Below are 15,836 nucleotides of genomic sequence, written 5' to 3'. Positions count from 1 at the left end.
TATATATATTAAAATCGCCCACAAAAATGTGAGAAAGGCTGTTTTGAATGTATTTGAAATCAGATTTTATTCATTGACAGCAGACTAACCTGAAACATAATGCTTACTAGTCAGGAATACAATTTTGCTAACAATATGAAAACATAAAAAGTTATCTTACCATAGATGGCACTTTCGAAGGTACAGTAGTTAGTGTTGTCATAATTATCAGTGGCACTACAGGTTACAATGGTACTGAGATACGAAAATGTGCTTCCATTCACATAATCACATACTGCTATGAAGCTATCACCAGAGTTGTCTGTGACGATGGGTGCTGTCCAGGTAACATTTCCTAGGCAATTCTCATCAGCAGCTACGTATTGAGCTCTTGGGCATTCAAGTGCTGGAGGCTCACAGTCTATACATTGTAACCATATAAATAGATAATGTTCATTGTATTGACAATTAATTATATAGATTTATAATTCATTTACAATAGTTGCACAAGTAAACTTCTATTATTGTCTATTTGTATAATCAAATTGTTATACCTTTAACAATTACAGTAAATTGGCAGTAACCAGTATTTCCGTTGCAATCGGTGGCGGCATATCCAACTGTGTATACACCGAGTAACAAACTATCACCACTTGTGTAGTTGGAAATTATGTTGACATCACTACAACAGTTGTCCGTTGCAGTGGCTGATTCCCATGTGGCATTAGCTGAAGCAATTCCGGAGCCGGTGCATACCTCAATGTCATCGGGACAAGTCAGAATCGGTGCAGTTTCATCTATTTACACAGAAAAAACTAGCATGCATTGTCAATTTTGTCATCGTCAATGTCCCCATCATCCCCCTTCTATCACCATCATCATCCCATCATCATCATCATCATTTCTGTATTTACATTTTAATGCTTGGGCAACACATTGATGTTTTTTTTTTCTGCTTTAACAGTAGCACTATGACAACAGTGCCTCTTAAAGCTTAAGTGATTACAGTACCTTACCATAGATTGTGATCGAAAATGTACAGCTTCCAGTGTTGCCATAGTTGTCCGTGGCGTTGCAGGTTACAATGGTGTTGTAATCTGAGAATGTGCTTCCGCTCACAGAATCACAAACTGGGGTCAAATTATCTCCTGAGTTGTCTGTGACATTTGGTAGCATCCAGGTGGCAGTTGCCATACAAACAGAATCGCCTCTTAAATTTTGGTTCAGCGAACATTCAAGTATTGGAGCTTCATTGTCTAGAAAAGAATAACATAGAGAAATTGCATAGTGGCCATGGTGTTAAACTTACTTTCAAATTATGTCTGTAAACTTTGGTACAAACCATATGACAGTCGCATTGCAGTCAGAATAAAGATTTAAGCTTTGATTAGAAAGACATTAAACAACTATTGCTTAATTTAGTTATTTATTTTTTATTTATTCGATTTCACACAGGCAAAAATACAATTTAAAAAAAAATCAATGAAATAAAAGATTGCCGGTGACGGGAAAATGCCAACAGGTGAACAAATCACACCTCTGATAGCGGCCGATCCCGAATTGCACAGACCAACATATAAAATCAAGTATATAAAGTTTTAACATGTAACACTAAAATTTGTAAATGGAACTCAAGGCATAAAACAAATAATAAAACAAACTCAAAGAGAAACTTTAAAGAATTGCACATAGTGGTCAGAAATTTAAATTGGGCGACATTTGGCACATCGACAACATGACAGCCAGCTGCAAAATTTATTTACCATAAACTTATTTAAAAAGAGATCGAATAAAATAATTTAATACTTTGCTTAAAAGTGTGCGTGGTTAGGCTGTTTCTAAAGGTAAGAGGCAGGGTATTCCACATGGGTACTGCTGTAGACAAACTAGAATATTTCTAAACCGCAAATAAATCACGTGTACTTTTATCAATAATAATTAAAACAAATATTTTTGCTTTAAAATCTATAAAGTGTATGTCCCTCAACAACAACAGTATTTTTTTTAAATGAAGAACCTACCCAAAACAAATATTAAATCCACTTAATAAAAATAATAATGCAACACATTTTTAGAAAATCCTACAAATCTGTATAGTAGTTAGAATTAAGAAAAATAGGCCTACTTATTAAAACGATATTATTAATACTATCTAAAGTAGACTATTGTTTTTAAAGCTAGGTGCTCATGGTTATGTAATTTAAAAAGGCCTGATTTACTGCTAAAAAAATACATTAGTAATTGAAAGCTGTACCTTCAACCGTAATACTAAAGACGCATTCGTTTCGATTGCCATAGCAGTCTACAGCTGTAAAAGCTATTTTAGTAAGTCCAATATAAAAACTGGTTCCATTTGTAGCATTAGAGTACAAATTAATATTGTCTCCACAACAGTTATCAGTAGCAACTGCAGAGTCCCATGTCAATGCTGCTGTATTCATACCCATGTCGGTATCATCAGTAATATCGTGTGGACACGACACCATAGGTGAAGTAATATCTATGAAATTAAATAAATCAAAATAAATAAATAAATGTATAAATTACAAGAAATTTGTATTATTATTTGTATTATGGTTAGCATGATATACATTTTTAGGAATATACATGTAATATTATTTAGTTAATAATATACAAAAAAAAATTAGGATAGAAGATTATGAGTTCCATTTGCTTGCATACCTTTACCAATAACATAGAAATTAAACGAACAATAACCAGTATTGCCTGCAATGTCCGTTGCATTACAGTTGACCGTGTAGTTGTCCAATGAATATATACCCTCACTTTGATTACAGAACACAGTTACATCGCTGTCGTGATTATCAGTTGCTTTCACCTCAGTCCAGTTTACATAGGAATTACAATTGTGGTCAGCATTGAATTCAAGGTCTTGTGAACATTCTAAGACTGGAGCATCACAATCTGAATAATAACAATTTAGTAAACGGATCTATAACTAAGTAAATAACTAAACTTCAGAATGCCTTACTATTAAAACATTACACGTTTTGTATTCACGTTTTGAAAAATAATATAAAGTATCACTTATTTGAAGTTGCTCATAATATTTGGTTGTTTCTGGTATTATAGTTATAAAATAATAAATATGTTCTTATTTTCATATTTCTGTATATTATGTTATACATTTATCTATATTGATGGTGCATTGTAAGTGCATTATTATAGTTATTTATTATTCTTATTACAGATTAAGTTACGGTAAAGACAATAACAAAGAGTAGGCCTATTGAATAAAGAATACTTACCCAGCACCACAATACTAAAATTACATGATGCACTGTTTTTCCAACAATCTGTTGCGGTGTATGTTACTACATATTCACCAATTTCAAATTCTTTTCCAGATGTGTAATTTGATGTTATGTTGACATTGTCACAACAGTTGTCTGTTGTGTTGATTGATTCCCAAAATATAGGTGATATTATAGAACCAGAAAGCGCACAAACCGTTATGTCAGCTGGGCAGAAAAGTACTGGGTCTTCATCATCTAATAGAACACAATTAATTAACAACTATCTAAATAAAACAATTTTTAATATCTTTTTTTTAATTTTAAACATTGTAAGATTCAATAATGATACTATACTGACTTATTGTATGGAACATTTTTTTTTATAGTTTAAATGAATTATTTAACTTAGCGTTTATTTTTAAAAAATAGGTCATCCAACTATCATGTGTGACGGTACTAAAGAAAATGACAAAAAGCCCTTCAGGTCCTCTTCAATTTTGTAAATTCATGTAACTACAATAGACAAATATTTTCAGATGGGTCATAATTATATTACATTTATTAACGCATTTAATTAATGTATGCCCAGTTGAATACAACAAACATGACTATTACGCAAACATGTATCAAAATCAGGGAACAGTGAAATTAATTTCACTGTTCCGTGATCAATATATTCTACCAAAATTGGAATTGCTCTATTGGTCTCTCAAATTTCGCATATCATAATGAACTATTGAAAAAAAACTTACCATATATTGTAATTTTGAAGGCACAATAGTCAGTGTTGTCAAAATTATCAGTTACATTGCAAGTTACAATAGTGCTGTAATCCGAAAATGTGCTACCGCTCACATAATCACACATTGGGGTTAAAATATCTCCAGAGTTGTCAGTGACATTTGGTGGCATCCAGGTAGCCGATGCCATGCAGTCAGAATCACCACTTACGTTTTGGTTTGGAGGACAGTTAAGCACTGGTGTTTCATTATCTGACAGAGAAACAACATTACAACATTTGCAATTAGAACATTTAAATTTAATTCAAATTTAGTACCTAAGTGTTCAAAGTGTTTGCTTTCCAATTACTTGTTTGAGGGGTCAAATTCTAAACCATGAGAACGTTTCTCACAACAGAACACTCCACTCAGTTAACACAACGGATGCAGTTAAACGAGTACCATGCCATTTCATTCTTTAAATGTCTAAAGTAAGGTATTGATAGATGTAGAAATAAAATTAAATATAAATGTAATACATTTAATTAAGATTATCAAAGGAAATAAGTCTACGGATTCGGCAATCTGTACTTATTAAACTATACGGATTTTGCATTCTATATTACACATATAAAATTGTACAGGTTAAAGTGTGTAGTACCCCCATTGAATCGAATGTGTAGGGAAAGCGAAATATAAATATACATTGTACCTTCAACTTCAATACTAAATAAACATTCATTCTGGTTGTCATTGCAGTCCATAGCTATGAATGCTACTATAGTATTTCCAATATGAAATTCGGTACCATTTGTAGCATTAGAGTACAAATTAACATCATCTCCACAACAGTTATCAGTAACAACTGCAGAATTCCATATTACTGCTGCTGTATTTACACCTACGTCTGTATCAACAGTAATATTTTTTGGACACGCCACATTAGGTGGAGTAACATCTGTAATTACAGATAAATAAAATTACACCAAATATTTATTTGCTATATGGAATCGAATGTATGATAAAATAATAAATGGATTAACAAGAATACATATATTGATATTATTATTATAAAATAATTTCAAATATTGTCCTTTCAAAAGCACTAGACATTAAATGGCTAAATAAACGTATGATAGTATTCAAACAAATTTGAATTCTAATTATAAAAATTATTCTAAGATCTGAATGCAATGCAAAAAATAAACAAATATTTAAGACCTACATATAAAACAACAACAAACGATAATTTGTAATTGATAATATGCTATAAAACTGTTTATTGATTATATAATCAAAATAATAATAATAATAATAAAATAATAATAATAATAATAACAATAATAATAATAAAAATAATAATATAATAATAATAATAATAATAATAATAATAATAATAATAATAATAATAATGATAACATTACTTATAAAATTACACGTAATATTACTATCCATGATGTCTTATTACTTACCTGAAACTGTGTAGAAGAATGAACAAGAAGCAACGTTGTTTGCCATGTCCGTAACGGAGCATGTTACTGAAAAATTTCCAGTATTATTGAAAGTCATTGGAGTACAGGTAGCAATGAGCAAATTACTAATGTGATCAGTGCCATTGACGTCAAAATTAGGATCAACAAAGCAGCCATCGTCTGTCAAATATTGTTGATTGACTGGACACACAAGAGTTGGTGTATTCAGATCTGTAATGGTGCCAGAACACAGTATCATTGAGCCATTTAAATTGAGTCAATAACTTAAACTAACATCACAAGCAATCTAGTTAATTCTAATTATAGACGCATTCTATTTGAATTCAACTAATATAATACATTTCCTTTGTATTAGTTTTTCTTTAGTGTCTGTAGATACAAACCACCATTTACTGTAACTCAATTGAGAATAGTGAGGCTGTTGGAATAAGCAAGAAATTAACACATTTAACTTTAAATATATATAATTGTATAAATATTGTTATGATTACTTTTGTTAATTTGAACAAAATAATAATAGTACAAGAATGTATACAGCGCCTAAATATTTGTTATTTTATGTATGTACGGTTCACTGTTTTAAGTCCGGTTTTAAATATTTTACATTGACGTCCCATTTGTATCTTGTGTCTTGTATTTTAATTAATTTTCAATAGTTTCTTAACATTTTTGCAAGGCACATAACTCGACAATAAAAATAAGTAAAGTTCAATATTAAACTGTCTCATTACGCGGCGTAGGAAATTAAGTTATATGAAAAAGGTAACGCTGTGGGTACCGGATGCAAATTTTTTTTTTTTTCGTAGGTCAGTTGAGCAAAAATTTATGAATTATTCATTAGAGTGTCATGAAGGCATTACTAGCGCATGTGCAATCTCGCTTCGCTGAACCTACTGTATTTTCCTGCAGTCTTCCGACTGCAACCAAAACGATAAAAACAAGCTTGTGATAACTGCTTACATAAATGTCTCTTCCTTTATCGTGCCTCAATGAAGAGCTGGTTTTATACACACCGCAGAAAGGAAACGCTTACACCGCATTGCATGATATTGTCATTTAGTCAATGACGAAATTCAAGTTTAGAAATCCTGTGCAATAATAGGTCAGCACTCTCGACTAACATAAAATCAACTAAAATGCTGACCCTACAACAAATTACTGTATGCAATTGTATTTGTAACTAAAAAAAGGTTATATAAAGGCTTTATAGGCCATACTTGGAGTTGCACTAGAATAAAAATATATCAGTATCATTTCAATCTTAATAACGAATACAGTATATAATTCGTAACATCAAATAGTGACAAGTATATATGGCAATAGGTGAATATGGGGTGCCAGGTATATACGCCATACTCATGACGATGGGAGCACCCAGAAAAGGAGTTACAGAAACTCTGCATGTCTTTGTTCTGTATATTGGGCCCAATAAGTTACTTTTCAGTTTGAATTATACTGTATTAGGTCTATACATGTGTATGTGTAGCCACCCGTGTCGCGTTCCATGCCCGACGATCCTTTATTTTTTGTATATGAATAATGAGAGACCCTTAAAGTTCAGAAAGAAAGAATTATTAGAATACCCTCCTTTAAAAAAAATGTGATGAGGGTGGGTTTTGTTTATTCCCGCATCAATATTTCCAAATAGTTAATGTGCGCAGGAGTGATAATCTAACAATTTTTTTATATGTGCCCTTATCAATTTGCGAAAGTTTCATGTCACAAAAGTTTCTTGTTTTACATTAGTTGTAATGCTGTAATTTAACCTCTTTGAAATTTTTTTGTGCACCAAGCCTCTTAGTTTTTACAACCAGGCCTTGCTGAAAATTGAGTGGTTAATTCTAGGCAAATAATTGCGCTGCATTTATCTATGATGCAATTGTGGAAGTGCTTCGCAATTAGCGTAAAACCTGTCACATTTTGCGATGCGATACTGGGTAAATCGAACGCTGAAGCCCAGTAAAAATACTTTATCGTAATTAAAATTAGATCTTCTTATTCACATCCTCTTCACCCTTCTAATGCATAAAAAACGTAATAATTTGTCATAAATGTGCTGTGATGATTGTGCGTAATCCCAAAGGTGTTAGGAGACATGTCACCTATATCAACAGTTCAGACCTAAAGTAAATTTGCACAAAAGCCAAAGTCAGTGAAAACACTAATTTTCAATATTTTATTTGTGTTGCACGGCTTTTTTTTATTTGATAAATCTAAGTGAGTAAATCTTAAAAGCTATTATTTTTAGGTCTTCTTTTTTTTCTCAGGGCCAGTTTGCAGAATTCTGAAATGCGAGGATGCAACTAGATGTGAAAAGGAGGAGACGATTGAATACTTTCTTAATAACTTTTGTGAAAGTATGAGGGAAAAAGGCATTCGTACTGTCTGTTACTATGATTCATGGTGAAACTATTGACGATTCGTATTGATACACTCTTGCATGGACCCTATCAAGTTGAGGATACAGTATTCATAATCTGTAAAAACGTTAAATATGTGATACTCCCAATGCGATCAAAATGATGGAATATTCTTACTTTCCAAGGAGCTGGAGAAATTGAATTGTATAGTTATTAGGGATATTAAGAAATTTTGATTTCATTTACCACTATTTTGTACTTGTAATTGACAATATTGCTTTTTCTACAAAATAAATAAAATGATTGATGTGTTAAAATGAAATAACCGTTTGTTTAATCATTGAAGTAAAAATATTTTGTATTCTTCATGCAATTGAAAAGTTTTATTTTCAGAAAAGGAGTAATTTGTTGAAATGTACACCTAGCTCATGGTCATCGACTCAGCCAATATTCAAACCAGAGTTAGAAGCCAAGTCAGAAATGTGTGGCCTTCATATTTGTTCTCTCTGGGCCATGTCAGCGCCATACAGGCTCCCATATGGGCAAACCAATATGTCATCCATATGAGCGAGAAAATATGGGCCTTACATATGGGACACCTATATACCACCCATGTGCAGTTGCAATGGGTACCATGTTTGTCCCACATGGGGCTTTGGTGGAGAATACGAGGGGCCTCATATGGGCAAACCCATATTACATCCATATGGGCCAGAAAATAAGAGGCCCCATATACCGCCCATGTGCAATTGCATATGGGTACCATGTGAGAATCCCATATGCCACCCATGTACAAATGCATAAGGGTACCATGTTGGCCCCATATGGGTTCTCTGAAAGATGTGGGCCCCACATGGGGCTTGGGTGCAGAATCTGGAGGGTGCCTTAAGGGCTAGTCCATACCATACCCATGGGTTGGGAAATATAGGTTCCATATGGTCCCCAAATGGGTTATATCTGGGCTATGGGTTAAACCACATGGGCCCCACATGGGGCTTGGGTGCAGAATCTGGAGGATTCCTCAAGGATAGCCCATATGGTACCCATATGGGTCGGGAAATATAGGTCCCATATGGGAAACCCATGTAAAAATGCATGTGGGTTCCATATGGCCCCAAATGGGTTATATCTGGGCTATGGGCTAAATCAGATGGGCCCCACATGGATCTTGGGTGCAGAATCCGGAGGTTTCCTCGAGGATAGCACATATGGTACCCATATGGGTCAGAAAATATAGGTCCCATATTGGAAACCTATATGCCACCCACATACAAATTAATGTGGGTTCCATGTGGGCCCCAAATTGGTTATATCTGGGATATGTGGGCTAAATCATATGGGTCACACATGGAACTTGGGTGCAGAATCCGGAGGTTTCCTCAAGGATTGCACATATGGTACCCATATAGATCTGCATATGGGCACCATATGGGTCCCTTATGGGATTGTTACCTGGGAATATGCTGGGTCGTAGTTGGAGGGACCCCTCCTAATAAATCTGTCATAGAGTGCCTTTCTGGGATTTTGATCTATTTGGTTTTAAAAATTATAGAAAAACATACTGTATTGTCAAGGCGTTGTACAGTAGTACACTAGTAAGAGCGCTTGTGGCCACTCCGGGACCCATTTGGACTGGGAATTAGCACAGAAACCACATGCTTTACGCCACTGTTAAGGCTCGGTGGTAAAGTGCTAGGTAGTAGTAGGAGTCTACCCCACCCCAAGAGCTCACAAGCATTACTTTATTTTATTTTATTTTATTCAGTATAAAACCAACAGCGATGAAAACCGCCACTAACAGGTTACGCAACTTAATTACGCAACTGGGTCCTGTTTATTTTAATATCGTATGGCGTAATTGGACTATATGGGATAATATATGGAAAACTAAACCATTTTAAATAAATGTGTATTGTAAACTTTGGAAGAGCTTTTCAACGATACCAAACACGATAGATTTTAGTGAGTTTAATTTTTGTTGACCTTTTGGATCATGTGACTTTATTCATTGGTCTATATCTCTGTAAATATGTATTATTAGGTATTAGAATATAATGATCAGTGCATAATTCCCTTTCCATTGACACTAAACTTAACTATGTTTTATGTTTAATAGCATTTCAATGAACCTAAGTAACTCTAAGAGAAGCTGCGCGACCTGCCGGACAGCTAAAGATAACTTTCTTACATGGGTCCGTGAAGATATGACGGGTGTGGGTGAAAGCCGTCAGGAAGCTCACATGCAGATGAACAGGTCGTTTGCTACTCCAAAATCCATGGTCCGTATTGGATCATGGAAAGTCAGAACAATGTACAGCACAAGAAAAACAGCACAAGTGGTTAAGGAAATGACAAAATACAACATTAACATTCTGGGCATCAGCGAATGTAGATGGACTGGTTTTGGGAAATTAAAAACACAGACTGAAGAAACGATAGTCTATTCAGGAAAAGAAAATAAGCATCAGAGTGGTGTGGCAATCATCATAGGAAAAGAAACCGCAAAATGACTTATGAAATGGAAACCAGTAAACGACAGGATAATAACAGCAAGGATAGAGAAGTTAAAAGATCTACAAGACAAGACAAAAGGAACTGGGCTGACAATATAGCGAAAGAAGCGCAAGATGCAGCTGAAATGGGCCAAATTAAAACAGTATATGAAGCGACTTGAAAGCTGTGCAATGACTTTCCAAAAAAGAATGGAATGGAAAAGGACAGGAATGAGAATCTGTTGACAGATGAACACAAGACCAGGGGCAGGTGGAAAGAACATTTTACCGAAGCGCTAAACAGAGAGGATCCTGAGAGAATTGTCAAAGTTGATGATTCTAGAGGACATACGGACAGAACCACCACGCAAGCCGAAGTAATAGAAGCCTTAAAAGAGATGAAGGCTGGAAAGGCACCAAGGATTGACGGTGTTTTTTTTACAGAAGTATGGCACAAAAAAATGGTGCCAGGGGATTGGAAGAAGGGACTTATCATAAAGCTCGCAGATTAAGGAGACCTGGCAAGTTGCGGCAACTGGAGAGGGATCACATTGCTATCAGTGGTAGCAAAGGTTATGGGCAGAGTGATAATTAAAAGGATTGCAGGAGGAGTTGACAATAAATTGAGAAGCGAGTAAGCAGGTTTTTGCAGAGGAAAAGGCACAACACAGCAGATATTTGTCCTGAAAAACATTGTGGAGCAGGCAATGGAATGGAATGCCAACATATACACTTAATTAATAGACTTTGAAAAACCTTTCGATAGTGTGAGGACTCTGTGGGAAATCATGCGCCACTATGGAACACCACCAAAGTTAATCAAAGTGGTCAAGACAATGTATGATGGAAGTCAATGCGCAGTAGTGGATGAAAGTGGAAGAACCAATTGGTTTGAGGTAAACTCAGGAGTAAAACAAGACTGTAATACGTCAGGATTTTTCTTCCTACCTGTCATTGATTGGGTGATGCAGAAGACGTATCAGCTGGAAAAAACGGGATCAGATGGAACAATTAGACGACCTAGACTTCGCCGACGACATTGCCCTACTATCAAACACAAGAAGACAGATGTAAGACAAACTCAATCATTTGAATGAACATGCAAAATCAACTGAGCTGAAAATTAACATAAACAAAACTAAAGAGATGAGATTGAATGTAAAAAGTAGAGAGCTAATTACTATAGAGGGGAAGGAAATTGAGGATGTTGAAAAGTTCACATACCTTAGAGCGACAGTCAGCAAAACTGGTGGTGCAGTAGAGGATATGAGGCAAAGGATTGGAAAAGCCTGGGGTGTATTTGAGGAGTGGACAATTAACACACAGAATCACATTCAAAATGTTCAAGTCCAATGTGATCAGTGTTTTCATTGTATGGATGTGAAACGTGGAAGATGACTAAAGGTGATGAGGATAGACTAGGCACCTTTTCACATAAGGCACTGAAAAGAATATTGAAAACACGTTGGCCAATGCGGATTACAAATGCAGAAATCAAACAAAGGGCAAACAATCAAACCATTAGTGAAATAGTAAGAAACAGGAGAGGGAAGTGGATTGGACATGTGCTACGCATGGAAAGAAATGACATACCAAGAGTTGTTTTAACATGGACACCAGAGGGCAGTAGGAATGTGGGAAGGCCAGAAGAAAAATTGGAGAAGAAATGTGGAAAAGGAAAGAAACCAACAGGGATACCAAACGTTTGCAGAGGCAGCAGTAGCAGCTCAAGACAGAGGTGCCTGGTGGAGGAGAGGTGCTAGAAGCCCTATTCTCCACCCGGAGACAGGGAAATAGTAGGTATAGGTATAATGGAATAAAATGTTTAGTGCATAATTCCCTTTAAATTGACACCAAACATAACCATGTTTCATGTGGTGTGTCAGCCATCTTAAAATTCAAAATGACGGCTGATGACGTGGATTAAGAAAATGGCACCTACCTTGTTTTTAACTCAGCACACCAAAAATGACAAAGTTAACAAATAAAATCCATGTTGGCACAAAAATCTAACTTGATTACATAGCAAACTGTACTATACAGTGTACACAACTTTAACTAAACTTACGATGTTGTCCTCTCAACTTGAACTTACTTCTACCCTGCTGACAAGCAAACACTACCTCGTAGTATTTGAGCTCAAGCTTAATAATATTCGTTAACCTTTTGGAGGCAGCTTCTACAGTTCTGCTGTCACGTTTGTATATAACGAAACAATTTTCGGCCTAATACCGCTTGATTCGCGACAATAATTCTTCGTAAGAAGTAAACACATCACCGGCAGCGCAAACGTTGCCGCCATGATGATGGCTCTTTCGCGAATCGCGCTCTATTTTGGGATTTTAATCTTGTCATTACGTCGCATACATCGCTCGAACAAGATTGGTCGAAATCCGCTACCGGATCCCTAATGTCTGGACTCTTGGTTTTCGGTAGCAGACCCCCAACCACAGCGAAAAGCTAATGGCTATTAAATCAAGGACCATGGGGCTGAAAATGATCAAGTTAAAATATACAGCATAGAATACATGAGCAGCATATAATTATATTCATTTCATTTTTTCAATACTTCCGGAACGGTGACGTAAAACATTAAATATATTTTTCAATGACAAATAAATAACAATAAATTTAACAATTAACAATTACTTGTACATACCTGTTACTTTAATATAAGTTATATTAAATTCTCTGGAGGCCGCAAGTTTTACCTCTGTCCCAAGATTTTCCTCTGTGTAGTTGGTACCTTGAGAAAAACTTATCTCAAAATGTACCGTAACAGAGCCATTAGTAAAAAAGTTCACCTCACACAAATCGGAAATACTGCTTACCTGCAGGAAGAAACCATAATTAACTGGTACTTGTACTGGTATGTGTATTTTATAATGCGCCTCTTCCTTGCGGTTACAAAGCGCAGTTCCTTTCCCTGGGCATTGGGCCCACATGCTAAGTGTTGCTGCTGGTAATCAGCGCAGGAGCAGGCAAACCCACCAGGTACCCATTTATACTCCTGGGTGGAGAGAAGCAATGCAGATAAAGTTTCCTGCTCAGAGACACAAGCGAAATGCACAGCGAGGGATTGAAACCCCGCCCTCGAGGTTGGGAAAGCAAACCGTTCCCGCTGCTCCAAAATCCCTTCCACAAATTGTAAGTACAGGTACTACCAATTCAGCAAAAATATATGTACTATTTTTTATTGCGTGATCAGTCAATCCATATATAATATTCCACATTCTGCAAACATTTTAACTCCCTATAAAGAAGTTCAGACTCGATGAATCAATTTGAACGCATCCCAAGGGTACACTTTTACGTTTTAATTACATTTTTTTATGTTCATACAACCTATTACTTTGATGTATTTTAAAAAATGTATTCCACATTCAAATGCAAATAACTTGCCAGTTACTAGTGACAATGGAGCTTTATATATTATAGATAGTCAGAAAGAAAAAAGCCCACCCTGTTACAGATTTTGAAACCAGCTTCATGGGATTGAAAATAGTAACATCTTAAACAATGAGTATAACTTAACTTTACTTAATAACATACTGTACATTGCGATGTAAGTTACATGGGTGGTGCCGGGCGGAAGGGAGGGAGGGGGGCCAGCCCCCTCCCTCGTCGGGGACAAATCCTAAATTCGTAGGGAGAAATAAATGTATATGTACATTTTCTACGTATTAGTAGACTCTAAAATCGATTAAATAAGCCTTTGAAACAACTAAATTGTCACATTTTTTTCGGGGCTTCGTCCCTTGGAACACATTCGAGAAATTTTGAGCGACACTTGACGACGCCAACTTTTTTTCCGTCGGGGACATCGACCCCTGTCAGGGTAGTCGGCCCCCTGTAAGACAAATCCTGGCGCCACCTCTAGTAAGTTACAGCCTAGGAATAAGGATTTTCTTGTAGTAAACATCCCTTGATACTGGTCTAGATTATCCATGAATACAGTACAATATTTTTAATAAATATACTTGTTATTTAAATAAACTTTAAAGTGTATTCAATTAACAATATATATAATAATGCAATATAAAAAACACCATAATCACGAAAACTATCATAACAGAGCTAATAAATTGATAGCTATATTCATGAACGATAAGTATGATATCAATATTGTAAATTTTAAAACAGATGATAAAAATAATAATAATAATAATAACAATAATAACTTATTATTATTATTATTATTATTATTATTATTATTATTATTATTATCATCATCATCATCATTACCATCATCATCATCATCATCATCATCATCATTATTACTACTACTACTACTACTAGCACTTGCAAAACTTAATGTGTACTTATATAATGCATTTTCCTAATCGTTTAATGCTAATAAATTAAATTATGTTACAAATATAAAATTTGATAACTAATCAAATAGGCTTACCGAATTGCACAATTTTGATACTAACGACAAATAATCAGGTGATGAAGCATTTGCTAGTGCTTCACTGAAAATGTAAGACAAGCCATCTACCTCTATGAATTGCATCTCAATCAAGAATGTTCTATATGCTGCAAAACAATACAATCAATAATTGTTTGGTTGATTAGTCGGTCAGTCGGTACTATTAGACTTGGCAATGAAAAATGGAAGTGTACAAATCTACACGTTTATATGAACACATAATGAAGGTAAGCTATTCCTGAAACCAAACCTAAGTCACATACCATTATGTTCGTATCGAGATTAGAATAATATGCAAATTGAGATAGTGGGTGAGGGGAAAAATATAAAGTACTCATTGGCAAGGGCCATTTTTGAAGAGGAAATTACATCAGAAGCAAAAAAGGAACTCAAAAAAAAACTTGGAGCGTAAAAGTTACAAATGTTACAAAATCTGCAACGAAATCATTTTCACCATAAGATATTTACGAATGCACACTTTAATATGGGCCTAGGCCTAAAATATAATTATTGTGTAGACCTAATTACCTTCAATTGTTACATTGAATAAACAACTCGCGGAATTTCCAAAAACATCGGTTGCATCATAAGTCACTTCTGTTGATCCTACTGGGAAAGGATCGCCACTTCTGTATGTGGATGTAATGTTTGGTGCTATTTGAGAATTATCAGTTGCGTTGGCTTGGTTCCAAGTTGCGGTTAAGCTGGGTACTCCAACAGCACTTTGGAGAAAGACGTCATTAGGACATTCGATAACTGGAGGTTCTATGTCTGTAACAAACATGGAAGCAGTGAATAACATCAGCTTTGTGTTTTTAATTAAACAAAGATATTCTTGAAAACTTTTTAATTATAAAATGTTTCTCTATATAGTTATTCTTATTACCCTAGCCGCTCCAAAAAGAGATGAAGGGCAATAACAACAGTCAGGGCGGCCCGCCCCTCTCCCCTCCCCTTTTTTTAAAGCAAAAAGGAGAAAATAAGAAAGAAAAAATGATAGCCCAAAGCGCATCAGAGATTATTTGCAGGCCTCTAGAACACCAAAATTTCGTGGGTACATGTCCCCGGACCCCAACAATAGTTTAATCTCGATCAGCCCCAATT

The 15,836-nt window shown here is 35.2% G+C and overlaps 1 protein-coding gene across 1 annotated transcript in view; it reads right to left on the bottom strand.

Moving 5' to 3' along the window:
- LOC117115806 overlaps positions 1-15,836 on the bottom strand; it is a 63,433-nt gene that overhangs the window by 40,576 nt on the left and 7,021 nt on the right. The window contains exons 5-16 of the mRNA XM_033260076.1: positions 15,261-15,503; positions 14,712-14,839; positions 12,960-13,131; positions 5,428-5,658; positions 4,668-4,913; positions 3,989-4,228; positions 3,249-3,491; positions 2,662-2,904; positions 2,234-2,479; positions 996-1,235; positions 534-776; positions 161-400 (exon numbers count right to left, since the gene is read on the bottom strand). Coding sequence (XP_033115967.1) covers positions 161-400; positions 534-776; positions 996-1,235; positions 2,234-2,479; positions 2,662-2,904; positions 3,249-3,491; positions 3,989-4,228; positions 4,668-4,913; positions 5,428-5,658; positions 12,960-13,131; positions 14,712-14,839; positions 15,261-15,503 — 2,715 coding nt within the window. The remainder of the gene's footprint in view (positions 1-160; positions 401-533; positions 777-995; positions 1,236-2,233; positions 2,480-2,661; positions 2,905-3,248; positions 3,492-3,988; positions 4,229-4,667; positions 4,914-5,427; positions 5,659-12,959; positions 13,132-14,711; positions 14,840-15,260; positions 15,504-15,836) is intronic.

This window comes from Anneissia japonica, unplaced genomic scaffold, assembly GCF_011630105.1.
Source record: "Anneissia japonica isolate Jap-2015-1 unplaced genomic scaffold, ASM1163010v1 scaffold483_len1788099_cov177, whole genome shotgun sequence".
NCBI classification, from domain to species: Eukaryota; Metazoa; Echinodermata; class Crinoidea; order Comatulida; family Comatulidae; genus Anneissia; species Anneissia japonica.
This window is presented reverse-complemented; position numbering and strand designations above follow the sequence as displayed.